Genomic DNA, 27,981 nt, shown 5'->3' with positions numbered 1-27,981 from the left:
CCAAACGCAAACATGTTCAGTTAGAAACTTTATTGAATACAAACAAGACCGTAACAGCCACAATCTGTTTGCGTCAGTAGGCCTATTTTCTTCTTTCCCTTAAATGTACTTCCTCTTTATCATTTGTTCATTGAAAGATTCTTTAAGCCACATTTGGATATACAAACGAACACTATGTGGTTGCTCCGTGTGGATGGGACACACACGTAAGCTAGCATCATTCACTTCAGAAGAAATGACAAAAAAGAACAAAAAGCAAAAGGCAACAGAGTAATCCACCCACCCTAAAAACGGGATCTTTTTATTTGTAGGTTTGTTGTACAATATAACGACGGCGTGTGTGATGCAGGCGGGACGGTGTGCGCTGTCCACACATGATGCTTCACTTTCATAGAAAGAATGGATTTATTTAATTATTTATGGCTAGCCAGAGTTCAAACACAGGAATCAACCGTTGATGCAATCACAACAACTGATACTGACCATGCAGTCGTTAGCATCGTTTGTGCTTAAAGTCCTGCGTTTTTCCCCATTCCAATTCATTGTCACGGTCGGTCCTCAATCAGAAACATACACAAACACTTTCTGTGCACATCCGCCTCACGATGTTTTAACAAGATAAGCAAAAACAAAAAACAAAAAAACTGCTTTGAATGTCGCTGATTCGTACAAGTGGCATTTTCCACCCAATGGAGGTAGCATAAGGGCTGTAACAGAGGCGGGACCTTGCGCCAAAAGCAATTGAGGGATAAGGGAGTTAAAGTTGATCAATACAGTTGCCCTCTTCCTATATTGTATCAAGGAAATGGCTGTGACACATTTAATGATCTCAACATGGGAAGCCACAACAGCTGTGCGTAGGGCAACATATCATTTCAGTGAGTTGTACATTTGTGTGACTAGCTATTAGCTTATCGGCGTAAACATTTTCCGATCTTCTGTTAGGGCTCTGATGCAATCATTTCACAGGCTGTCTGTGTGAAAGCGGCAAGTAGTTCTTGTAATTCTAGTAGACTCCAATTTTTTTTCTCTTTTGTGGGGGGTGTTTTTTGTGTGCTTTTTATAATACTTCCATTGAGGGTTTTTTTTCTTTCTTTTTTTGCCTTATCTTGTAAATCACCCAACCCCTGCTCTACAGGTTAGCTTGAATGCTAGTTAGCGTCACGTGTGTGCTTATTAGCATCCAAATACACGGCATGTTTGTATTAAATGTCATTTAAGATGCTTTGTTGTGGAGAAGAAGCCAAATTGAAACGCTCTAGCGGCTTTGTGTGAGGTGCAGCTTTAAGTGCAAGTGAGTTTGGATCATTAAGTAACGCTACTCCTTTGTACTTCTGTCAAAATCCTTCTTTACATACTTTCACTGTATATAGAAAATATTTATACTGTACACATTACCATTCAAAAGTTTGGTTGTTACTTTGAAAGGCCCTCTTTTTTTAAGCACTGTTTTTAACAACTTTAATGTCTGGACTCCATTTCTAATTAATTCAATTTGTCTGATTTAAAAACTGCTTTTTTTAATAAATGACAGTTGACAGAAATGTCTATAAGACCCTGAACTTTTGAATGGTATGCTTTTTTTTTTTTTACAGCTCTGAAAAAAATGAAGAGCCCACCGCCATACCAGCAAATCTTCATTGAGATACAAAGAAACTGAATTGTTGGTAATTTTCTGTATTTATAATTTATGATTGTGACGAGCAAACAGGTCTTGTATTTTTCTTATCGTTCTTCAAGCTTGCAGATGTCTCTTAGTTCTTTCCAGGGTTGTATGTCTACTTCTACAGCTTTTCTTTCAAAAACGATTTGTTTTTGAAATACAATCGAACAGTTGTGTACATGTGCTGAGAGAGGAATTAGCATGTATCGTATGAAACGTGTACAATGACTGACTTCAAACAAAGCAAAGTAAAAAGGCTTACTGTTAGCATTTAGTGCTAATGTCGTCCAACCACGTGGCCGTAAAGGACCTCTTCAGACAAGGCAAAAGGCATCACCATCAGGAATAACTTAAACATAACACTTATCATCATAAATAACAACAATGACTCAGCAGAGGTGGCTTTTGAGCGTCATAAATAGAGCGTTGTATAATACTATTGTCCTTTCATCTTTTGAGTGAGAAGATTCCGTGTGAGGAGTAGCTGCTTCATGTTGAGAGTGAGAGACATGACCTTCAATATTGAGCGTGACTCATTCTTGCTGTACTGCAACCTCGGCGGCCATTAAGCAGGTCCAGAAGTGCATGTAAGGCGGCGTTTGCTTTGGCAAAAGCGAGCATCCTTCAGGTGTCTGATTTGCGGTGCCAACTGCCGCAAAAAAAAAAGTCTTCTGATCCTCCAGGCCATACTTAAGTGCGGTACGCATCTTCTTGGTCCTCTCCGTGTTGCAAAAGAGCGAGAGTACCTGAGTGACTTTCAGAGCAGGTCGGCGGGGTCCACGGTGGCGATAGGCTGCCTCCAGAAGCAGAACGAGCTGAACTCGGGCATCGCAAAAGCTTCGTTCTGCTCCTTGCTCAGCAGCGGGAATACGTGCTCCACCAGCTCACTCAGCCTGCAGTAACTGGACAAAACAATAGTTCATCTTAAAAAGGGAACATGTGACGAAAAATTTGACTTTTGAATTGCTTACATACAAAAAAAAGTTGCGTCTTGAGAGGCTACCCACCAACCAACTGTGGCATTAATGAAAATACAGTGGTGCCCTGATACGATTTAAAAGCTAGCAACTCAAAACACTAGCAAATCTTGACCCATTGAAATGAATGGAAATGCTCTAAATCAGTTCAGGCCTCCCCACATTAAAAATAATAATAATTATTATTATTATAAAAATAAAAATAACTAAAAATCTAATAAAATCATTTGTGATTTTTTGGGTGACAATAAATAAATAAATAAATTGTGAATTAATTTTATTTATTTTTTTTACATAAGAAGGAACAAGAAGAGCTGGCTGATGTACGTACGAGGACTTGTTGCCCTTGGTCTGTTCCTGGATCAGCTCTCCCTTGGGGTTCACCGTGAAGATCCGGCAAACGGGAACTCCCACCTCCTTGTAGGCAAACACGTCCTACTCGGACAACATGAACCAAAGTTGCGATTTTGCATTATACTGTAGACCAGGGGTGGCCAAGTTCGGTCCTCGAGAGCCCCTATCTAGCCTGTTTTCAATGTCTCCCTCCTTCAGCGCAGCTGAATCTAATGATCAGCTCATCAACAAGCTTTGCAGAAGCCTGATAACGATCCTGATCATGAATCACATGTGTTAGTGGTGAGAAACATGGAAAACAGGCTGGATAGTGGCTCTCGAGGACCGAACTTGCCCACCCCTGATTTTAAAATTAGTTAACATGTCAAAAATCGGTGTGTTTGCCCTAGCAGTTCAAGTCCTGTAGGATTTTCCTAAACTCACAATAAAGAGTGTAAACATACTTGAAATTAGCTCATACTTGATTATATAACACCCGTCGTCATATTAGCAACGAGTTTTCAGATATACCAGAACGAAATGTTTAGCGAGCATGTCACATTTTCTTGGGAGAGTTGCAGTCATCTGCTTGTGTTGGTGCGGCTCGAGATGTTCTCTGCATTAGATCACATGACGTGGTGTGTTTGCGTCATGTCTACTGAAGACTCACGTTGGCTCGGTTGCCGAAGGCAGCGTGGAACGGCTGCTTGTTGTGCTGGAACAGGTTCTTGATGTCCGTCAGGCATTCAATCTTGAAGATCTCCGGTTTCTTCTCGATGACCTCTCTGAAGAAACAGAAGACGGGGATGATTATAGCCTGACTTACGTTGGACAGGCATGACATGGAGCAAGAATTTCCTCGTGCCTGGTACGAAAACAATGAAGGGCTATGATGACAGATGGAGTTGCTGTGGTTACGAGCGGACGACAAAGCAGCAGCAGAAAATACAGCAGACAACGCCCGCTCCCGTTCAGTGTAATTAAAGTGAAAATGCTCTATAATATAGAGCTCCGTTGAGCACAACACATGGTACATATGGGAGAAATGTCAACACAGGATGCCAAAGGGTTTTGGCACTTCCTGTGTGAAAAATCAAACAGCAGCAGTCATCCAAATCTTAGTGGCTCCAGTCTACATACACAAAAGGCAGTGATGAGGCGTGAGACACACCTTGACTGTATTTACAGTCGGTCTAGTAGCACATCCAATTCCTTGTTTTGTTTTGTTTTCCTGCTTTGACGCAGGTCCCAATTGTGCCACTGGGGAGCCAAACAAAATCTGAATTGTGTCACAGTCAACACCAAATAATCTTAAAAATGGTCTTGGCACATAAGGCTTACCATATTATCGTCAACTGATGGAAGAGAAGAGAGAATCTTCCATCCTGGAAAATACCGTTCTTCCTACAATACAGGTCTCCCAATGAAGTACATACTGTAATTTAGTCCGTGATTTTCTGCCAGACCACGCAAAGGCGAAACAGGCTACAGTAGCAATAATTCTTTTGACGAGAGCTTTTCATGAATTAGTTTGAGGATGTTTTTCCATATTTTGTGTTTTGTTTAATATTGCTGAGATTATTTTTTTTATTAGGTTTTTTAATATTAGGTTTGAGATCTGTCTTAAAATGACATGTACTAGTCGCTGGAGTCAGGCTGAAACCTCATAAGTCACAATTTGGTAAATTTCTTCTTTTTTTTTATCCATTCTGTTGGTCAGTCCACTCCACATGTGTGGGTGTTATTGACCAATCTAAAGTATTGAAAATGGCTTGCTCTCTCTGATGGTGCAATGTTAATGGTTAAACAAACAGTAGTTTTGTTTTGTTTTCTCCTGAAAAGGTTTCGGCCCGACGCCAGCATAATGTAATAACATTTTTATGAAAATGGTGACTATTTGTAGACACAACCCAACCACCCCCGACAATATTTATGCAAATAAATACATTCAATCAATGATTAAAGAAAGGCATGACTTGGGGGAGGCCTTTATTGCATACATTTATACCTCGGATGACAAATTTGTGTGGTACGCCATTCACAAAGTCACTACTGCTTTTTGTTGGGAAACTATCCTCTGCTGAAAATCTCAAGCCATGTCTATTTGGTGCCATCTGGTGGCCAGCACATACTGTATGTTAAACTGAGAATAGGAGATTTTAGGCTGCCCTCAGAGCTTTCTCTACAATGAAAGTGCTTTTGCCGTATTCTTGCGGTATCTATAAATAATTAAATGTCTGTGTGTGGGTGTCAATTACTCAGGGATTTTCACATAGCGAAATAAATTTGCAGCAGGGCTTGTTCCTGGTCCCCTGCGAGTTGAAGGGGTTTCACTGTATTCAGCAATGATAGGGGTTATAATACAAATGACAACAAGTGAAAGCAGAGTTTACAACGAAACAATATGGATACAATAACACAGACATGGACTGACACAACATTGGGAGTAACCACATAGTAGAGTCGACTGGAATGCAAATGTTTCAATTGCTGCTATTTTGGTTAGCAACGGATCTCAAATAATCAATTAAACACAATGTTGCAATGACATAATAAGCTACTTTTTTATTCCTGGTAAGAAAAAGAGGAGGTGTGTAAGAAAGAGAGACATTTATTTGTCTAAGTAAACAAACTGGACCACAGAATGGCTACCACATGATTTGATAGATTAGACTGGAGGGATTTGTGTGTGCGTGTGCAGTTTACCTGTGGAAGGCCGAGAAGAGGCTGCTGGGTGACAGCATGAGGGGCCCGCGGGGCAGGATGGTGCCATCGTCGTTGACCCACTGCAGGTAGCCCCTCGTCATGTCCGCCATGCCGATGGCGCGAGCTGAGCAGTACAAGAACTTGTAGCCATTCCTGCCAATAATGGGGGAAAAGAGAAGACATTGAAAACCGCTTAGAATAGAATAGAATAATCGTATATATCCAAGCGTTCCAAAAGTGAAACAAATTCTTTACAAAGAGCAGAGTGTCTTTTATTTTATTTTTTTAACAGGCAGTGTCCAAATTCCAGCCCAGGAAATGGATGGATGAATCACGCTAAAAATCAATTGGTTTGCAAACTATAAAACAAAGCTGATGTAAGCCTTTCTATTTACATAAAGAGTGGGCAAAAATGCAAGCACACTTTTTAAAAAAGTGAAAAATGGCAAAGAAATTGTGGATTGTACAGTAAAAAGTAGTATTGGACGAGTGATGAAGGAACAAAAGAGGTCTTAAGCAAAGGAACGTGGGATGTAAAATAAGTGTGTCTGAATGTACAGTAGGAAAGGAATGAAAGAAGGCAAAAAGGAAGGTAGGATGAAAGCACCTGTGCTGAGGAAATTGTTAATGACCAATCACGGCTCACCTGTTTTCTGGGTTTGGTCAGCAAACTGAGCCATGATTAGCCGTTACCTGTTTCCCGAGCACAGGTTATGTCATCTTCAGTCGACAGCAATTGGTAAAAGTAGTTTTTAAAGGTATTGATAGTTAATGAAAAATAATGAAGTTATCACATTAATTATAGACAAAATGTTATCATCTTATTGTTGAAAATAGCTCAATGAGTCAAGTATCCCTTTAAGTGTTCTGTTATTCTTTCTTTTTTGTGCATTGTGACAGAAAATGTCAGAATCTTTTTATCAAGACATCTGGGAACTCTTTTAAATTGTGTAAAAAAATTCAGTTCAAAATCTGTTCAAGCAACCCTTTTTTGTTTGGATATTGGATACTGTTAGAAGTTTTAAAAACAAAAAGTCAACTGATTATAATGATATGATATGACAATAGTGAAAGAAGTAATTGAATAAATTTCAAAACCATTAACATATATTTGTAATTTATCATTCCAAACTCGTACGTTCCCACCAAAAATTTAAATAACCAAAGCCATTCCACTGTACAAAACTAGGAACAATCACCACCTCACTAATTACAGACCTATTTCCTTATTTCCCAACTTTCAAAAATACTAGAAAAACTGTTTAATAATCGTTTGGATGCATTTATAGAAAAGCACAAATTACTCTGACAGCCAGTTTGGTTTCAGATCGACATCACTGGCAATTACAGAAGCGATTATAGAAATACCAGGTGCTATTGATCATTGAACGTATTCTATTGGAATATTTATTGATATCAAGAAAGCTTTTGACACAATTAACCATAATATTTTTTGAGGTTCAAAAAAATAAAGTTTTGGGTGTCATAATAGATGAAAAAATTAGTTGGAAGCCACACATTAAACACATACTTACCAAATTATCAAAAAGCATTGCAGTATTGAATAAAGTCAAATATTTGATTACAATTCGCTCCACATTTTGTACTTCCATAATTCTGACATATTTTAGTTACTGAGTTGAAAATTGGAATAATAATTACAAGTTCAATCAGTTCATTAATAACTTTACAAAAAAAGGGCAATGAGAATCATACATAAGGTTAGGTATCTGGATCATACACACTCACTATTTTTACAGTCAAAACTCTTAAAACAATTTGATTTAGTGAGTTTTTAGACAGGATAGGTTATGTATAAAGTTTAAAATAATATGCTACCACTAAATATTCAAAAAATGTGTAGAGAGAAAGATGGGGGTTATAAATTAAGAGGGAAATACAATCTAAAAATTAGCATTATTTGAACAAACAGGAGAAGGTTCTGTATATCATTCAGTGGGGTGAAATTATAGAACAGTACTTACTCAGCTACTGAGTGATAAAGCTTGGCGATCCCCTGGTGGGTCCAGTCCTTCCCAAGCTGTGGCAGGATCTGTCCAAACACGTCGGACCTGGAAGCGACAGAACCTAAGTGAAGCGGCCATCAGAGAGAGAGAACATAATGCAGTGTTCTTGTATAAAGTAAGATTAGTTGCGCGTGGAAAAGGCCGAAGCGTCTCAAATGCAAATGAGCTCATTATAAAGCCTTGTGAACGGAAGCCACATGTCACGAGTCTCTTGCGGGGTCATGCCAGATAATAAACTGTAGTCAATCTGGCTCGTTTGATGTGCGGGCCAACTATGCGCCCTCCCCGAGCGAATTATCGAGGAAATGGAAGACGACATCATTGGTACGTCAAAGGTGAGCTTTAAGCTAATTAAAAGACAAATGCGTAAAGAGAAATCATATTACAATTAGACAATATGTGCTATTTTGAGGGTGGTAAACATGTCGAGAGCAATTTCGTTACGCTAGAAAATGCATCAAAACATCTTGGCGTATAATTGCCTTCATCTAAAAAGTAACTAGAGTGAAAGAGCCTTATTTTATTATGTGTGGGCTCTTGTCATGTCATCCCATTCTCAATTAAACAGAAGCTTGCAGAGAATAGACAATCATAAACCTTTGTACGTGGGAACATTAGTTCATAATAGAGTTGTGCAATATAACGTTATAAAGTTGTAGTCATAAGTTTACACATCCTAAGGGTATGCAAACTTATGAGCACAACTTATACTCTAGGCCAGTGGAGTCCAAACTCAGTCCTCGAGGGCCAAAGTCCTGCAGGTTTTGGATGTTTCTCTTCTCCAACACACCTGAATCTCATAAGCAAGCTCTGCATAAACCTGATAATGATCCTGTTCATTGGAAGAGGTGCGTTGGAGCAGGGACACATCCAAAACCTGCATCAGACCAATTATATGTCTGCCAAATAGTGGTGAATGGTGATATACAGTTGTCCACATAAGTTTACATACCCCAACACAGAGGTTAAGTAAACTTATGAGCTCAATTGTGTATCGTAGATACAACATAAAAGGTTGACTGTACTTTGTAACGCTATATTGTAGATGTTTTCCTAATACATTAATCAGCATCAAAAGACATGCACAGATGCTTGCACCAGATTTAGCAGAAAGAAAATGTCCATGTTCTATCGCTAGATATACCTCGTAGCCACTGGGGAAATATGTTGTAGTTTATTTTCCTCCAATAAACCATATGTGACCGGATATGGGTCCTCATGTGCCAAAAATAAATAAATCTAAATTGAGATATTGATATATTAAATTCTGCACTTAATTCCCTTTAAAATATATATATAATAGATTAATGTACCTCAAAAATTGACAAAGTTACAGCAGTTTTAATGTTTGAAGGTTGAAATCCCTAGTTTTAAGAAAAGGGGATTTAAAGTTTTGGTGCTTGTATCTTTCAAATGTCCATAGCAACCAGTACCTTAGGAAAAAGATATGAACCTGAAATTTTCAGGAGCTGTAAAAATGTCAGTGGAAAGTTAATTCCAATCGCAGGCAAGGTCATCGTCCGAGATTTGAACCCTTTAAAAGTTTTGGAGGTTTTACCTCTCAACAGATGAAATCAGCCTCAACTTTGAAGATCACATTCATCTTACAATTCAGCTTCTGATGCATCAGCCAAAGTTTGGTTATTTTATTGTTGCTCCTGTATTTTCTTGTTTAAATGAGGTCATAATACTGCAGTGGGAAATTAGACTTACAGTAATTTCTGGACTATAAGCCGCTGCTTTTTCACTTGCATTCGACCCTGCGGCTAATACAAAGGTGCGGCTTATCCATCAGATCACAAGATTGCACTATAAAGGAAGCGCAAGAGCGTCAGGCAGAGCAAAACAAACCAAGTGAGCCCAAATACAGTTGAAGAGACAGAATGAGAGCGAAACAATTTGCGCCCTCATTATGGAAAAGAAAGTAGCGGGAATCCAGTGTGGTAACATTAAAACACCTGCGGCTTACAGTCAGGTGCGGCTTATATGTGTAACAAACTCACGTATTCCCCAAAATTAGCTAGCACATTTTATAGTCAGGTGCGCCTTATAGGCCAGAAATTACTTTACTAATTTTGTGTGAATTATAAGGTTTTTTGTAATTTAGTGTGGCCTGTGACAAATAAGTTTATTGGTAACATCATGGATGTTATGTCTCAAAATGCTTTTGGACACATAAAGGAAATTAAAATGTTATGATGGTTCTACAGTGTAGATCTCTGGATTGCAAAGCACGGTAATCCGGATGACAACGTGCTTCTAAGGTATGATGGCGTTTTATGACGTGCGCGTCATTCATTCATACATTCATTATGGTGGACTTTTTTTGGTTAGTTTGAGGCAGGAAATCCGGGTTGCTTTTAAAACACTTTAAATCACTTATAAAAAACACTCCCTAGTTACGATGCATACTGTCTAATAATTGCTTATTTTCACACTTCTATTTTAAACATCCTTCCGACATGCGGATCCTTTTGCTGGGTGTCACATATCATTGCGTCAATTGGAATTTCTATTTTCAGTCACTTCATTTGCAGCTCAGCACACAGACCCACTGATTGGCAAACATTTGTTTGGCTACTGGATATTTGTATTTTATTTTTATTGGGGGGGTTTCCCCCATGGACATTTATTGTGAGAGCATGTCAACGCCTTGTTGTGAGGCCTACTTGGTGATGGTTCCGTCAATGTCGGAGATGATGACTTTGTCGTCCCAGTTCCACAGATAGATGGTGCCCTCACAGCGGCACGTGCCTTGGTATTGCGTGGTTATGCTGAACGTCACATCATTGGGGCCTTCCTTCAGTTTCAGACTGGCCTGGTAGGACATAAAAATGGTGAAAAACAACTGACGCTAGTTAATGTTAAAAATGTGTTCAGATTAGGGCTAGGCGACTTAATAGTGATCATGATAAATTTGTAGTCGATTACAGTGATCAGCTGTGAGCATGTTTAATTAATCAGATGTGGTGGAAATGTGCGAGAGAACAGCCAAGCAGTCTGGCTTTTCCTACTCTTCGTTCATTTAGAAGTTGAAAAAATAAACAGCAATAGTAAGAAATAAACCATGAACAAAGGTGGAACCAAGTGTGCAACTGAGGGCAGCAAAATACTCAGCCATGGCCTGCCGTTATCCTCCAAAGATGGGACTGTTTTGACTTGAGAAGTTACTCACTCTCCGTTGTGTGGTGGGATCTCTGAAGTGATGCTGAGCAAATTATGTCGATGTGCAAAGTATATCGACAGGCTGTGCTCTTAAAAATAACTTAATGCATTAATAGAACAAACTTTTCTCTATTTTTTTCAGTACTTTTTCAAAATGTATTTTATCATTTATTTATCATATTATATATTATATCACATATAATATGTAATATTAGGTCACAGCAATCTATCTATCCCCCGACCCCCCATTAGTCTATCTATCAACCTATCAAGCTACTCTCATATAAACCCATCCAGCAACTTCAGCTTACAATATTGAATGGGGCAAGTGCCAATTCCAGCCAGCAGATGAAGCTCCAAACTGGCAAAAGAAGTAGCTTGATGTTGCTTCTTGTATTTTCGACCCCTCATACCATGTTGCTTACCAAGTGTAAAATCAGTACCATTTATGAGCGTACTCACGATCTGATCAGAAGAGAGGCGTAGCGATTTCCTGTAGGCATGTGCGCCAAGATGCTGCTGACTGTCGTTAAGATGGTGTCTCTCCTGACATGACACAGCGCTCACCTCCTTGCCTTCTTCATCGCTGGACGAGTCAGTGTTTTTAGTCCTATAAAGGATACATTTACTTTATTAAATTAACCACAAATGTATGCTGACAGCATGTGATTTGTTATTAGAGACTAGCACTTACAGTAAGGTGAGTTTCTCTTGCGTCATGGCAGGTCCTTCATCCGCCGACTGAGACTCTTCCTTGGTTTCAAGCTTAGTCTCAGACTGCAATAAAATGGAAATACATCGATAAAGCTACTTTATATACACTAAAACAAAAATGTTGTCAAACGCCACACAAACCTGCTTGATTGCACTGTCTGCCCGTTTTCGCCAGAACCACCACCGGCCCGACTTCTTTGGCATCTTTTCCTTTACCCAGGCCTCCTCTGTAGCCTGCATCATAAGAGGCAGTGTTCAAATTCCTGCCATTGGCAATAGTAGAGACTGTGTGCACAGTAATAACTTTTACTTACCTTTGGTAAATTCTTCTGAAATGCTTGTAGACTTAAAATCAAGGGAGCAGCAAGAGTCCAGTTATAATATCTATGAGTACCAAAAGAGTTAAATACCAGTTATTTACCGCATTAGTAGGTTGTGTTCATTTCAGCATGGAGACTAACGAATACTTACCTATTTCCTATCTTTACAACAAGGTTGGGGTTATCTATAATTGCTGGATTTTCAGCAAATTCGTGGTAGGTGATAATGTGTTCCATGAACTTTTCTGAAGAAAGAAAAGAACAGTTGCAGGAGTTCTTTAAGGCTTTGCTCACTCCACCCCATCTACTGCTGGGTGTCCCAAGTATGGTTTTTGTAACCATGACAACCAGAGGTAGCTAATGTGCACTTCCATTACCTTTGGATATCTCTGCATTCTCTGTCAGGCCGCCGCACAGCGACAGTGTAACGTCCGGGAGGTCGCTAGCTGAATCCGACAGACACTCGGTGCCGCTGTCGGCCGCAGCGCTGCCGACGGACTGTGGCGACTGCGATCCTGAACGAATCTCTGTTTCTATCCAGTGCTTGCCGGCTGCCTCTGCCTCGCTGCGGCAAGAGAACGTAAGATGACGTTGTACTACTACTATTTATTTATTTATTTATTTTTTAACATTGTCAGACGTCTAACCTCTTGGGAAAGTATCTGGCAGCTACGTCGGGCTCAAGTGCAGTTAGGTCATCCAGGTAGATGTCCTCGGGACCCTGATGATGGCTCCTCTTCGGTACACCTGCATTCAACAAGAATTTGTCACCAGTTTACTACTTTGAGCTGAGCAATTTGGCATTAATTGATTTGACAGAAATCGGGTTTCCAATTTTAATCAACTTTTCACCTTTGCTTATAGTAATATCAAATGGCAATGCTTCTTTTTTTCTAAATAGTCAAAAGGGGTTGGAAAAGTCACTCATCATAGCAAGCAAGCAAATCGCTACGGCATCAACACTGATTTTAATTTTGAGCCCAGCAAAGCAAAAACTCCTCTGTGTGTGCAGCCATGTTCATGCAAGCAGTAAATGTCAGCAAAGACACGCTTTGCGCTACAAAACCAGTACAAAAAAAAATCCTGAGTAATTAATCGCCCAACCCTACTTATGCCGAACAATAAACCAAGCCTACCTTTCTTCTTAGAGGGTGAGTCACTTTGCTGGTTGTTGCCAGGAGTGGAGGTGACCATGTTGTACGGCAGAACATCCGTGGGCTCCGTGAGAGTGGCGGGACTCTCACACATGGTAGTGGAGATGTTTGTGAGAGTACGTGGCTCAGGCTTGACGATGGCACATACAGGGTGGTCGCCGTCATCCGTTTCACCGTAGTCCTCCATTGCCTCAGAGCTGAGGATAACACGGAAATGGGTGCTCTCGGAAGGAGTGATGGTCACCGTTTTAAGTAGCTCCGCTTTGTCCCTTTTGGTCACCTAGATATTGGCGAACCAAGGAGGTGGAGGAAAACCATATTTCAACACTCACTACAGTATATGCATGCAAAACATCATTTTCAAGATTGTGTTCTTACCCGGGCTGTTTCCGGAAACTCTCCCCAAGTCCACTGCATGTGTGACTCGGCTCGCAGCAAAGTCTCCGAGGGCCTCACCATCAGTTCAGAGTCACTCCTTGGAGAAAAGGCTTGGGATAAGCCATGGCTGAAGGTAACGATAAAGAGAAACATAAATAAGGAGCAGTTTATTTACTCTAGGTGTTTCCTTAAAGTCTAGCCATTTATTGACACTTTTGTTTGTACAAACGCTTGTGCAAGGGTGTGGATACATATTATGATCGGGAGTTGGAGGTGGAACTAATTGTTCACAGACAAGTGCAAACGCTCTGGCCATGTGTCTACTTGCTGCAAGACCATGTTGATTTTACTTCATCTATAGTTCTCAAATGGTCACTTTGTTTTTTTTTCTTGGTATGCTGTCACATAACTTATTTAAGGACTTCAGGACGTTATCTGCTAACTGCTACTTAATGGTAACTAAACCTGAGTGACATGTATCAAATGGATATGAACTTCTAGGTAAAAAAGTGGCTCAGTTTCCGACGGTGCTGACACAAATGGTTACAAATAGAACGATGCACAATGAACTAGTTTGCGCAGCAGCATAATATGTGGTTATGCGGCACAAGAGGGTGCATTCAGTTCATACTTTTTAAAAATTTAATTAAAATTAAAAGTTTTATATCTATAGCCTTTAAGTTGTTCAAATGAAGTTTTCAAATATTATACAGTGGTACCTCGGAGTTTGAGCATAATTCGTTCCTGCGAAGTGTTCAAAATCCGAATTGTTCAACCTTCAAAACATTTTTTCTCATAGCAAATAACGTAAATGCAATTAATCCGTTCCCAAGCTCCAAAAACAGAAAATTCCTATTTTCATTTCTATTTATGTTTTTTACATTTACAGTACAGTACAGTACAGCATTTAAACAATAAAAAATATCTTACCTTTTTTGCTGTGGTGTGATGGCATCAGTGGACGATAAATGCTATGTTAATGCTAGCTTTAGTTCAGTGCTGAGATTGTGTATTTTACATTGGGCATATTGTTAGACTACTAAGCGGTCCTTGCGTGCGTTGTTTAACGTCAGGCACGTTGTTGAACAGCTAAGGGTGGGTCCTTGTGCCAGTATTTACAGAAGTTGTCACGGTAGTTACGACGGCGCGATAATCTCCTTGCTAATTCCACTGTGGTTCGTAGCACTGTATGTTTTTCTTTGCTGCCACTGGCATTGTTGTCTTTCTTTGGGCCCATGGCGAAGAAAATTGTCGTGGAAAAATCAAAATGCACTCGCGAGTATGGAGCATCTCCGGGAGTATTCACGATCTGACTGGAAAAGCGCAACGCATCGTCTCAACTACGTGAGCATTCAGCAATGCTTGGCTCCGCTCGGCTGCCTGTTTTCAAGGTACGTTCGGCTTAGCTTGCGCAGATTTTTTGGTTGAAGTCCAATTTGTACAAGTTCCGAGACATTCAAACTCCAAGGTTCCACTGTACTAGCTATATTAGATATTTACTGTAGTTTTGACTTTCAAAACAGTTGCATATTTTCAGAAAATAAATGTCACTTGTGTTAGAACCCCCCCAACATAATTTGCACAGTGGCATATTTACAAAGGTCCAGCAGTAAAGGAAGGCACATTCAGTTTACACCATGCTTGCTGTTTTTCATCTGATTGTTTTCAATTGAATGTGTTTTACATTAACATTTTTACAGGAATTGTGACTTCACTACTGTTAGTGAGAGACTACTGCACATTCTTGTCTATTAAATCCTTGCAAATAGCCAAAAAGCCACCTGTCATTTGTTGTCCAGTCGCCATCAGACAGTGCGTAACCATCCAGGTTATGCCTGGCTGCAGGAAGTCTTGGGTCAACATCTCGTATTGTGGACACGGAAGGCGATCTGGACACGTGAGGCACTGAGGCGTCCTCGTCAGAGCTGAGGTCCATCTCAAACATCTCCTCGTTGGTCGTAGCAGCGGGTGTGTTAGCAGCAACAGTGGGGGTGACCAACATGGGGGGGACCGACATGGGGGGAGTCAGCTCTTCTCTGCGGGGTTCTCCTTTGTGCTTCTTCCGCCGTTTTTTCTTCTTTTTCGTAGACACGCTGGCGGGAGACGGCGGATCAGGCGGGTCTTCCTGGTCAGCCGGGTTGTCATCTTCCAAGTCTTTTGATGACCGGTGCTCCACCTCTGAGATCCAGAAAAGGTGGCTTTCTGTCGGGATCGGGGATGTAGCCAGGTGGGCGGGGACAATCTGCTGGAGGACAGACAAGGCACAAATCTAAGAGACGTATTGTGTTTTTTTTTAATAATTGTGACATGACTTCATCAGCTACGCCAAAGACCAAGAAAGTCCTGTCTTATGCATATGAGCCACCCCGGCCCCTCTATTACAGGGTCAAAGCCCTGCACAGCTCTCATTATACCATGACGACCTAGGGGGGAAGTGGGTGGCTACTACTAGCTCAGAGTGTGAAGAAAAAAAAAGGCAACAACCCATAAACACAGTAAAAGCATGAATTGTATTTTCACTTGTGGTGACAGTACTTTGTCATCGAGTGGGCAAATCACACTTGTCCTTGTCAATTTACTGTAGCAGACTACAACTGACTAAGGCTGCAACTAGCGATTATTTTAATAATCTGTAAAACTGTTGATTATTTTGTCGATTAGTCCCTGGATCGAGTTTTTTTTTTCTTTTACTTGTTTTAATTTCCATCCCTTTTCCCCCCAAACACTAGTCATTACAGGTATTTTAAATTGACAGGGCAAAAAATTCACAAACATAAATTAACTACGATTCAGTTACTTGTATGTGACATGTCAGGAAATAGGCAAAAATGTTGATCGTTGTTTTTCAAAGTAAAAGCAGAAGGTTGGAAATGTCTTGAACAAACACAAATGAAATCAGTCTGCTTTCATGGAGGACTTCCGAAATCGGAATATTTTCTGTTCAAAAGCTGAAATTCAAAGGATTTGGACCATTTTAAATTAAACATGGTAACTAAACAAGTTATTGATTGTCAAAATAATGACTGATTAATTGTTGCAGCTCTACAACTGGCAATGCCAAATATATGTACTTCCCTGTCGCCAAGTCATCAACGCCAAACATTCCAGCATGTGCCACATATCAGAAACTAACACTAATCTGTGAACCCAGGAACAATTACAGTGCCGCTCTACTTGTCTTCTATGAAAGGGCAGATATCCGCCCAGTGGGTTTGTTTTGACTTAGTAACTCAGTAGGTGGCCACTCAAGTGACCAAACTATTTGTAAACATATCCATATTTTGCACAGATATATTGTGAGGATATTGCAGCCAAAAATGATTGACAGCAAGCACATCCTGCAGACTCAAGGTTGGTTGTTGTCATCAGTGAGACTGGATGCCACACAATTGGAGGAAAAAGGACACTGGTCACATAGAATTTTGAAAAATAATCATACTGTGTCATACTTACATTCTGCTGCTCGGTTTCCTGAACAAAAAAAGCCTCGCCATTGTCGCCGAGTTTCATTTGCAACTCCACAGGCTCGCCATTCACTTCAATGTCAATCTAGACAAGAAAAAATGAATACACAAAAATATCATGATCATAAATCAACATGAGAGACCTGAATTATACGGCCATTTGTATTTGTCAGTATTTGTCCTCATAGGACTGACACGTAAGATGGAGTCCATCCCAGCTGACTTTGAATTAAGAGGAGGGTAAAACCCTTGACTGGTCAACCTCCTGTAACATAAGGACAACAACCGTGGCAGCCATGACCAATTGTTAAAGATCGTCGCTTGCCACTGTGGGGAACTCGGTCATTTCAAGACCATCCCCGGACATAAAGCTGCGGTGTCCTTGAACAAGACACAGATTCCCAAAATTGCTCCCCCAAGCACTTAAGCAGCCCCCAGCTCTATTGGGTGTCATAAAACAGTGCGTGTTTGCTGCTGTTGGTCAGGTGCAGAGGTCAAAGTGTGTGCATGAGAAAAAAGTGATTATTTCATGTCATTTCAACAACATAGCCAAATTTTAGTATTCAAAACCATGATTGGATTAGCCACATCCTTCCGATTGTGAAGCAGACATGCTAAACACGACATCAACGTGCTGCAAAAGTGGGACTCGCTCAGCAGTCACACAATTTAATTTGCCACTATCTGGGCCCTATGCAGGAATTTATGCAATGCAAGGTATAAAGGCCGAGTTTAACGCCTAACTAACTAATGAGGCAGAATAAATGAGGGCCCTCTTTAATCCTGCCAAGAAGTGACAGCTCACATGCATCAGAAGTAGTCTCCAACAGCCGGCTGGAGGCAGTTGCACCACAGTTGATTCAATATAGTAAGGACTAGAGTGTATACTTAAATACAAAATGTAAAAATATCACTGCAAAGTTGAGTAAGTATGTTTTATAATCACTCATGTCTTACTTTATTCTGGTGAGACAGTTGCAAATCTAGCCCTCAGCCGCAGGCGGCCCTTTTCCCCCTGCAGTTTCTTCTCCTGCCCACGCATTCAAGTTGTAGTGCTTGTTGCCATGGCAAAGGCTCATTCATTCATTTCTACGAGTCCATCAGCATTCTAGGAAGCTGCTGAGAATTTACCAGCCTCTCACTTATCTACCCCACAGACCATTCCTCTAGGCCAAAAAAGAAAAATGCTACCGCGAGTGAATCATACAAAAATGTCTAAAGAGGGGAAGACAAAGGCCGCAAAAGCCAGATTTTTTTTCCACCTTTAAACATGTTGCTGCTCTGCACACATAGCACCAAAGCATAATTGGGGGCGAAGTGAGGTGGCATTGGGGGCAAAGTTGACCCTATAATTTTACATGGTAGCAGGTATGGTTCACAAAATCCACGGTTCCGTTTTGTTCTATTCACAGCTAATTCCTGTTATAACAAATAACTGCTCTTCAATTGGACGGCAAAAGGTTGGGTCTATCTTAGGGTAATTTTGGCCATTTCCAGCGATCCTTTAAAAGCAAACTCATTCTAGACTTAAAGGTTTCGTCTGATGGCTAACAAATTTGAACCAGGTATACTAAATACAGTAGCTCTAGGCAACATCAAATTGTCAAGAGATTTGAGTAGTTGTTGTTATCTGGCGCTGGAGCTCATCAAGTTTGACGACTTGCCATAAAACAGAAAACTCCACGTGATCTTGCGCAAACACCTTTAACCGTCAAGGGAACTCACCACTTTCTCTTTGGAGCGCAGCACACCCAGCTTGCCGAAGCGCACGTGGAAGGGCGAACACTGGTAGGTGCCGTCCCGCTGGCGGACGACCACGACATCGATGCAGCCAGACAGCGTGGCCTGGTTGATGCCCTTGTACAGCTCCTTGACGGTGACCAGCACCTGGCCAGCCAGCTGACCCACGTAGTTCATGGTGTCCACCTGCGATCAAAATGCAACATCTAGTGAGCCGGGCAGGTTTACAAGGAATAAAAGCCCAGAGGGAAATCTGCTGAACTACAAACTGACTACTTATACCTAACTGCAATGTGATGTTGCAAAAGTAAGCAAACAAAGACGGCGAGTCAGGCCACGGTCTAGTTTAGTGGGGCTTGTACACCCCACTGCCTTTGTTGACATAACCTGAAATGTTTACATCTAATGCTGACCTTTAGAGTTCAGAGACTAGGCATGGGAGAAAGGAGCTGCTTGGAGATGAAAAGCATGTGTGGAACAGTGCAATGCAACCCACAAATAAACAAGATGGCGAACTTTATAGAATAATAGAAAAGAAGCACTGGTATAAAAGTTTCATTTAATGATGAAGAGAAAGGTTTAACGATTTTGAGATTTTTTTTTTTACCTCAACATTGTGATTTAATTATTTTGTCAAGGTCCTCTTCTCATTTATTAGTCAACAAACACAAGCACTACTCGACTTTACTCAAAGACACATTTCAGCCCTACTGCTTATGATGTAAAATCTTCCAATTTCAAAACAGGAATGAGTGCCACTAGCAGGTATTCCAAGATTGTAGGATGACGACTCATCACTAAACGAAGAGTAACATCATTTTGTCAGTGTCTTCAGTTTCATTCATAATACTGGACGAGGCGATGTTTGGCCACATATCAACCATTTTATCCGCTAGGCTAATATGTAGCCACTGACAACTCGGCTTATTGGGCGCCATCTTCAAATCATGTGGTCTGAGGATGCGTTTTGAATGGACACAACTCAAGTTAGCAAGCACACAGTGATTTTTTATTTTTTTGCCTCGCAAGATGAACAAACAAACGTTAAAAATATTCATCTAAAGGCCTTGTGAGACAGAAAATTCAACGGAAATTATGCACACCCAGCACAGCAGTCTCAGACAGGCTTTAAGTGTGCTAACCACGAGTCTACTGAGCTGCCTTCCAAATATTAGCCAAATGCCAACTTCAATCCAGGAGCATTCACGTTCAGTACTTGGATTCTTGTAGTCTCTGGAGCTAAAAAAGTGCCCTTGGGCCAACTGTTTGCAAAGTGTCCAAACAGTAGAAGTAAATGTATTCCACCTGCTAGGCAGTAGGTGGCGAATCAAATGATAGTGAGTATGCAAAAGATTGTTGAAGGGGAAAATAACCTTCATTCGGTCATGGAAGTAAATTCAGCCAATAGTTCTAGTCCAAACACGCCAATCCTCTAAAAGTTCCAGGTTCCCAGGTCAACATCCTGTGGTGGAAATGTGCCGTACACTGACTCACCAAGGACCAAGAGGACTTAAGCGGTGAGAAGTCATCCAACTCACTGATGTCAGTGTTGTCCTCTGTGCTGGTGGTTCCTGAAGTTCTTTGTCTCTTCATGGTGTCCACAAGGCCTCATGACACTCCACCATGACCACCACGCGCGTGTTGTATAACTTAAATCAAACATCCTGAACGTGTTCTTTATTTATCTCCCGACTTATCACCTCATTGGTTCATCGCACTCTTGTGAAATGCTGTCATAAACTTTATAATTCATGGTTGATGGAGTAGTGTTGTTTTTTCTTCCCTCTACCAGTAGACAGGATCCTCAGAATTGAGCCAATGAGATGACAGCTGTAAGGTGCTGACGGCTGATAAGGCGACACACGTTACGCAGTTTTTCCCCCTGATAACAAAGTGTACTCTGTGGTGTGACGTTCTTGTACACACAGTCACATGAACGATATGACCATTGCTGCGTCTGCTTGTTATTGTGACTATCTGGGTAGCTTATGGCTTTTTGTTGCTGCCAATTGGACAAACTGGTACAATGGCTGGAGGTTACGCTTAATTATTTTACATCCAAAACATGTGAAGGCAAATACAGGACCATGAGAGTAAGAAGGCGTAATCCCTAAGGCGATTATTCCATTTACATACCAGTACAGTGTGCTAAAATGAGCCCAACTGTTCATCTCATATCGAGTTACACACAGCAGGAAAGACGTCTGCAGTGGAACCTCTAAGGTGGAACACAATCTGTTCCAGGACCCCCCATTTGTTCATATTTTCAGTCCTTTTTCCCCCCATTGGAAGCCACGGGAATAGAAATAGTCTGTATAACCAGAGGACAAGCTGCACTCTGTTTGCAGAGTAGCCGTGTGGCAGTTAAGCTTTCTTATGCGTTCTGAGTGGAAACTTAATGTGCTTCAGTACTAGGGGTGTGAAAAAATAAAAACATTGATTCGGCGATTCATCGCGATATACAGCGCGTAATTCTTGTATCGATGCAATATGCAGCCGAATCAATGTTTAAACATAAATTATGAAAATATTCAACAAAAAAATCTTACTTAGGATTATGGTTCACACTTTAAGAATGGAAGAATGTTATAGTAATGATACATTAAGCCTTCATATTTTATTTATTTTAATGCTGTTCAAACATGAAAGAGATTGCAACCTGTTTATTAAATACAGTAGTTCAGTTATAAGCCTGAAGTTTCAGATGAATACATGTTCATACTAATCAGTGTACATGTACAAGATTACTGATTAGTATTATCTAAATTTGATTTAAAAATCACAATAATCGACTATTAAATTTGTATCGGGATTAATCGGTATCAAATCAAATCATGAGCTATGAATACTGATTCAGATCGAATCGCCAGGTACTAGGCCATTCACACCCCTATTCTGTACCAGAGCAAAAAATAATGAACAGAAATAAATGCACAACTATTGTACATGGAGTGTACAACGATTTACGCTTGTGTATTAAAACTTAGTATTAGGAGTGGATAGTGTTTTGTTTCTAGTTTAAAATTATACAGCTGCATCTATTACCAGTTTCCACAGGGTAGAATTTAAAATGTTGTGTTACTTAATGTTATATGAAGGCAAAAGTTTGACCATCAAACAGATTCTTGGCATTACCTCTATGGAAGAAATAGTTTGTTTCAAGTAGGGGTGCACCAATCGACCGGCCAGCCGATTTATTGGCCCCGATTTCCTTAATTTTGCAGGATCTGTGAATGGCCAATCCCTTAAAAATAAACTGATCTTTTACACCAATCTCATCTCCTTCCTCAGAGGTCTGAAAAAGTCAGCCCCTGTCCTCTTCTGCTGAGGATGTCTTTTCATTTTCATTTGAAAGAACTACTTCATGTGCAGTTAAAACAATCCGTTTGCATTATTTGAAAGATATTGTTCAATGTTTTAGAATAAAACAAGATTGGAACACTCAAGGTATATGTTGATTGTTATGAAAAAAAAATCGAGACTTTTTACCAGATTGGGGATCGGTGATCAGCCGAAAAATTGTGATTGGTGCAGCCCTAGTTTCATGTACAAGCAACTGGCAAAGAAAGAGCAAAACATACGGCTCATATGGCTCGAAAAAAAAGTTTGAAGTGGCTTTCCAATTGTTCAACTTCAGGGTTTTCCTACATTTATACATTGGTGCCGAGATATTAATTTTAATTTGTTCCAAAACCACTCGTAGCACGAAATCATGGCTGAACAATTTTGGAAAATATTGTAATTGTGATTTATTTTTTCCTAAAAATTGGGATTGCACAGTAATATGCAATTGTTTATTTCAAGGTGCTTTTCAAAATGAAAAACTTGTTAGTTGAATCACTCGTCATATCTCAAGGCACCACTGTTTACCAAGTACAAACAACCTTCTAGAAATAAGCAAATCCTATTGTTTGTATTTTTTTTAAATGCCTAAATCAGAAAACACTTGAGTCATACGGCATATATTTATCCTAGCAAAATTACTATTGTCTGTGCTACGATGATCATGTACCACAGCGCCATTGGTTATTGATGGCGGGACAACAACAATCTGTCCTAGCAGGCTGACAAAAGAGACGTAAGCAAAACACACAAGGATCACGTTGCACTCATTTGAGATTGAGGTTACACCATCAGCAAGTACGCTGAATGGAAATATCGAGCGACACAGACAGACAACACCGCTTCTCATATCATTGACAGTGATATGAAAAACAAAGTGGAAGTTATTTTTTAAACATTAACCGTTACACAAATATGTATGAAAGCAACCATTAACACAATTTAAAACATTTAACAGAATAATAACTTTTTATTATAGGCATGTGCATGGCAGCCAGCATGAGATGCATTGCTAACATAATCTGACTCCATCTTCTTGACTCCGTGCTCCTTTCCTCAGCACAATTCAACTTCAAATGAATGACAAGAGATTAAGATAACAAAACCAGGAAGTAGACACCTACTAAAATAAAAAAAAACCTAAACAGGTGGCCTCAAATGCAACAAACCAGTTAGATCCAAATCAAAGTCCTCTGATGACAAAAAAATTGTCAGTACCAGGCAGCTGAGAGTCCTATTAAGTCAACAGGGACACAAACAGGAAGACCTACAAAAATAAAAAATATAATTTACTCATACGCGCACACTCCAGTTAGAGAAGATCCGAATCAATGTGCTTTGTTGACCAACAGTTGCTTGACACCAGCCAAGAGTTTTAATGAGCCAAAAGGAATGTGAACAAAAAAAATAGGTAGATAAAACCTATCAACAAAGAGCAGCAAAATGAGATGGACATAAATGCACCACATCAGTCAGAAGATCTAAATCAAAGCCCTCTGTTGACAAAAAGTTTTTGATACGATATTGATTTCAGAGCCCCATGAAGTCAAATGGAACTAAAAAGGAAGTATAAACTTACCACAAAAAAAACCTGAAGAAGCACAAACAGATGGACTCAGATGCTTAAAGCCAGCCAGAGAAAATCCAAAGCAAAGTGAATTGTTAACCATCGAGTTGATACAAGCAGAGAATTTTGTCAAACCACTGGGAATGGGAATCAATTAACACCGGAAGTAGAAACCTATCAAAATAAAACAAATAGCAGCATAAGCAACACCGGTCACGGAAGAGCCAAGTAAAAGTCATTTGTTAACAAAACATTGGTCGGTATCAGAAACAGGGGAAAAAACAACCAAGAAGCACTAACATAAAATCAGAAACAACACTTGTGTTGTGCACTGAAATGCGCACTCTGACTGGACAAAAGTGCAGGGACAGCAACATTCAGTCTGTTTTGCTTCAAATGAGGCTGCTTACTTCATTCAGGGAAGTCTAGTTGGGTCACGCACTGTGACAGAAATATCTTTAACACATTTCCAAATGTTGGCTATTACGTGCTGACTACGACATTTTGACTGGCTTAGCCTTGTGTAACTAACTGATTAGGAAACAGTAATGCTCCTGTGACACATTTGCATGAAATGTCTGAGGGAGAATGTCAAGTTGAGCTTGAACTCCACTAACTCAGTGTTTGCCAAAGTTTTTACTGACAACATCGATGCTAACCTTGATCTTAGTGTAATGAAACAGTTTTGTCAAATAGACTGTAGGTGAATATTCCATTGAACTCAAAACCTTCAAAGTCAGAATTATGGGTTATTTGTAAATGATGATCCCATAACATTGCAATATAATTTCAATCAGTTTTTTTTTTTCAATGACGTTAACCTTCAAAACAGATAGTGCCTTGAGATTAGGTCTGATGATGATTTTGGAAAAATAATATATTTAGAATTATTCTCCTTAGTATTGCAATAGAGATTTGATATGCAGTTATTTTTAGCATTAAGTCCTCTTCTCATATACAGAATTTAAAATGATGAACAAATGCATTGTTTTGAAAAATTTAACTAGAATTTTATTATGGAACTTCACCCATAAGTAGGTTTGTGCACAAATGGGTGATGACTCGAACTGATGAAAAATGAATACCGAATGCACATTGTCGCGTGTACAACTGTCACAGGAATGTTTGAATGGTAATATTTGTGACTTATGGACATGCACAGTGGTGTGTGTTTGAGACCAGACACCCAGAAATGTTTGCCTGTGTTTGGGAACATACTATATAGCCAGCTAATGAGCATGATATTAAACTGTTAAGCAATCAATAAATAAAGCCCATCTAGCTTTGCGCTAGGTAGCTGGTACGAGAGAACATGGATAGATGTAAAACTTTACTGAACATTTAAGTATGTTGGCTAAAAAAGTTCATCTTGTCTACAAATCTATATTGTCCTATGTTTTTTCTTTTTTAAGGCAAAAAAAAATTGTGCTTTACCTTGACTAGTTACGGCGATGACTAAATTGTCATGGCAAAGCATTTTTTTTTTGTCTTAAAAAAGAAAAACCGTAGGACTATTGAAGTATGTTATTTTAATTTAAAAAAGATAAAACCTTTCTGTAGGTTGACGCAGCTGCAGTCCTGGCACACTCAAAAAAAAACACTGTATAATTGCACTCCTTTTATCCTTATGATCAAATTATATTTATAATTTTTTGGACTAAGATGTGTTTTTTTTTTTGCCAAAAGTACAATTAATAACCCATTCAAATATATTTTTTTGAAAGTCATATAATTGCATTTTTTCATCAATATTGTGATTACGATTTAATGTTTTTTTTTTGTATTTTTAACAAACTCAGGCAATGAATTAATCTACATTATAATAAATGATATCAGATCTTTTGTACATAAGTGTCTTAGTCATAGGTTTGTCTTACACCAAAATAAAGTCGAATGACGGCTGTTAAATTGAAAAACTCAGCGCTTTGGTCATTCCTATTTCAAGGTGCCACTATGTCTGTATTTTTAGTTGAAAGTTTTGTATATAGACAGCTCAGAGGACTAGTTAATACATCTGCATTACAGTGACGAGATCCTAGGTTCAAATTTCGGCCATCCAGGAGTTTTCATGTCTTCACATCTCTTGCTTGTATTGGTTTAATCCAGGTACCTTTGGGTCCAGTTTGCCCTGATCTACATATTTTTGCAATCTTTCTGTAACATCCTATAAAGGTGCCATTGCAGCAGGGCTAGAAATAGACCACCGACTGGTGGTTCGAAAGGCAGGTGAGGAGAGAATTACACCAGGGTGGTTAATTTCTCAAGATGTAGAAGAGAAAAGGTCCGCATACTTGCAAGAGTAGAACTTGTAATTTTTACAGGTCGTGAAGCTGACTTGGTAGTTTTGGTACATTTTATTGTGATTTCTTTTTTTAATCAAACTATCTGTCAAACATTTATTTTTAACAAGTACTATAAAATGAGTTTGAAATGACAGCAGTAACTCTTTGTACTGATTTTTCTTTTTCATTTAAAACCAGAGGGTCAAGGTTCATATCTTGCTTCAAACAAAAAAAACAGCAACTAATTGTTAGAGTGATGCTAATCTGCCTTATACTGTCAGGTGCCCTTGAGCAAGGCACACCCTCCTTTGCCCGTTGAGGGATTATAGTGAGTATAATAAATATTTCAATGTTTTTGGATAGCGATACTTGCCCTGTATCTAATTGGTATTGTCTCAATGGGTTGCTGTAAGTGCACTAGTGCAGTATCGCACATCATCATTGCTTACTATTCTGGCAGCTTGAATAACAGGGGAAATGCCACTAAAAAAAAAGGTCCAAAATCCAAAACGGGAACCACACTATGAGAAGCTATCACGTACTTGTTATGTGGCCCTTTCGAGGCATCAGATTCCTCCCATTGACTCCTCGCACAAATACGCCTCATATTGTACAAATGTCAACTTTAAAAAAGGCGAATAAAGCTAGTATGTGAACATATTAAAGATAACGTGGCTCACGAACGTCACCGCGGTATTTGAACGTTACGGCGGGTTTTGTGGGAAAGGACAACAAGGGGCCAAGGTGAGGGGGGGGGGGGGGGGGATCTCTTGCGGTGGCTAATGGTGGACGTTTGAGACACAAGTGAGGCAAGTTGAAATGGAAGAAGCCCAAAATGAATGGAGCCGTGGTCGTCCGTCAGCTAGCTGCTGTTGACTTCACGTCAGCTTCATCGTTAAATGTCAGTAATAAGCGAAACACGCCCTCCGTTAAACCCCCACAACACGCGACTTTTACTAGTATAAACGCGTTCATTTGACAACTAAATTCCCCGAATCAATGTCATCAATTGAATCGTTCGGAGCTGGGGGAAAAATATGTCAGTTAGCTTCGATGCTAACTACCGCTAGCTGCTACGGTAATGACAAACGCCGCCTTAAAAAGGCATTTTTCTCTTAAAAACGAAACCAAAAAAAGATAGCAATTTATTATACCTTCTGTTGTCTTCAGCGGAGGTTTGTTTATCAACGAGTCCCCGCGTCCTCCATGTCTTCCTCGCCCCTGTGGCTGGAACTACTACTACTACTACTTCTCCACCCCCTCCTCCCGGCTCCTGAACCTCCCCGACTGGCTGACGCGACCGCGGCTGGGACCACCGTGCTGGGCATCTGGCGAGGGGGGAGGAGAGGTGCCCCTGCTAGTGGAGCTTCCAGATGATGACGATGACGACGGTGGTGGTGGCGGGACGGTGAAAACACAACGCACACGCACACGCACACGCACACGCACACGCACACGCACACGCACACGCACACGCAGTTCTGACATGTACCCGGTAGGGAATATCTATGCAAATGCCAAAATATATATATATATATATATATATATATACACACTCTCTCTCTCTCTCTCTATATATATATATAAGATAATATATATATATATAATTATTTATTTGTGCATTTTCTATGTATTGTATTTGTGCTCATATTTTTGTATTATCTTCAAATGTGTATTTTAGTTTTTTTTTTTTAATCTTCTTTTTTTGGCAGCTAGATTTTAGCACATCTAGTGTGGCTAATAGTTAGTTGTGTTAATTTTTTATGATTTTGCCTCTGTTTTGCTCAAAATTTTGTGTATTTCATTCTGACCCATTTGTATGTTTAGTCGAAAAGTTTTGTGTTTTACACATGTACCACAGAGTCAAGAGGTTCTGGGTTTGACTCACTGCCCTGCAAAAGTTTCATGTTGAGGCCGTACTTGCGTGGGTTTTCTCCAAGTACTCCAGGTTTCTTTCATGCATGCATGGCCTACGTAGTCAATTCAAAATATCTTCTGATTTCAAGCCCTGGAATCAATTGAAGCTTGTATTATAAGGAGCGCCTTGACTTGACAACTGAATTTAAACACAAGTAAACATTTAAGGATAGTTGATCAGTTTTCTTCACTGGCACTGGAAAAACAACATTCCCCAGCACTATTCCTCAGG

The 27,981-nt window shown here is 39.9% G+C and overlaps 1 protein-coding gene across 5 annotated transcripts; it reads right to left on the bottom strand.

Moving 5' to 3' along the window:
• Nucleotides 1-15: 15 nt before the first annotated feature.
• Nucleotides 16-27,229, bottom strand: lpin2 (lipin 2). Of its 5 annotated transcripts, none has more exons than XM_077559532.1 (19): nt 26,987-27,229; nt 18,627-18,827; nt 16,891-16,986; nt 15,219-15,682; nt 13,438-13,564; nt 13,042-13,339; nt 12,553-12,652; nt 12,283-12,470; nt 12,057-12,150; nt 11,900-11,969; nt 11,727-11,819; nt 11,566-11,648; nt 11,334-11,481; nt 10,376-10,524; nt 7,665-7,751; nt 5,680-5,832; nt 3,644-3,758; nt 2,972-3,075; nt 16-2,565 (listed from the first exon to the last, which is right to left on the bottom strand). In XM_077559532.1, the coding sequence occupies exons 2-19, from the start codon at nt 18,816-18,818 to the stop codon at nt 2,421-2,423; spliced, it is 2,706 nt and encodes a 901-aa protein (XP_077415658.1). In that variant the 5' UTR covers nt 18,819-18,827; nt 26,987-27,229; the 3' UTR covers nt 16-2,420. The 5 variants fall into 5 exon arrangements, with proteins under 5 accessions (XP_077415658.1, XP_077415656.1, XP_077415657.1 ...); XM_077559530.1 differs by lacking the exon at nt 26,987-27,229 and adding an exon at nt 20,136-20,397; XM_077559531.1 differs by lacking the exon at nt 26,987-27,229 and adding an exon at nt 20,136-20,397 and having other exon boundaries at nt 15,219-15,679.
• Between the last annotated feature and the right edge of the window lie 752 nt (nt 27,230-27,981).

The sequence above is a fragment of the Vanacampus margaritifer genome, chromosome 2 (genome assembly GCF_051991255.1).
Source record: "Vanacampus margaritifer isolate UIUO_Vmar chromosome 2, RoL_Vmar_1.0, whole genome shotgun sequence".
NCBI classification, from domain to species: Eukaryota; Metazoa; Chordata; class Actinopteri; order Syngnathiformes; family Syngnathidae; genus Vanacampus; species Vanacampus margaritifer.
Note: the sequence above shows the minus strand (reverse complement) of the source record. Positions and strands in the feature narration are given on the sequence as shown.

Bases quoted from the DNA above. Each gene is read 5' to 3' on its own strand.
- lpin2 (XM_077559530.1), bottom strand. From the start codon at position 20,234: ATGAAGAGACAAAGAACTTCAGGAACCACCAGCACAGAGGACAACACT. The intron at 12,151-12,282 runs GTAATGGAAGTG...TTCTTTCTTCAG, and splicing joins GAATGCAGAGATATCCAAAG to AAAAGTTCATGGAACACATT. The intron at 11,482-11,565 runs GTAAGTGCTAGT...TATCCTTTATAG, and splicing joins CAAGAGAAACTCACCTTACT to GACTAAAAACACTGACTCGT.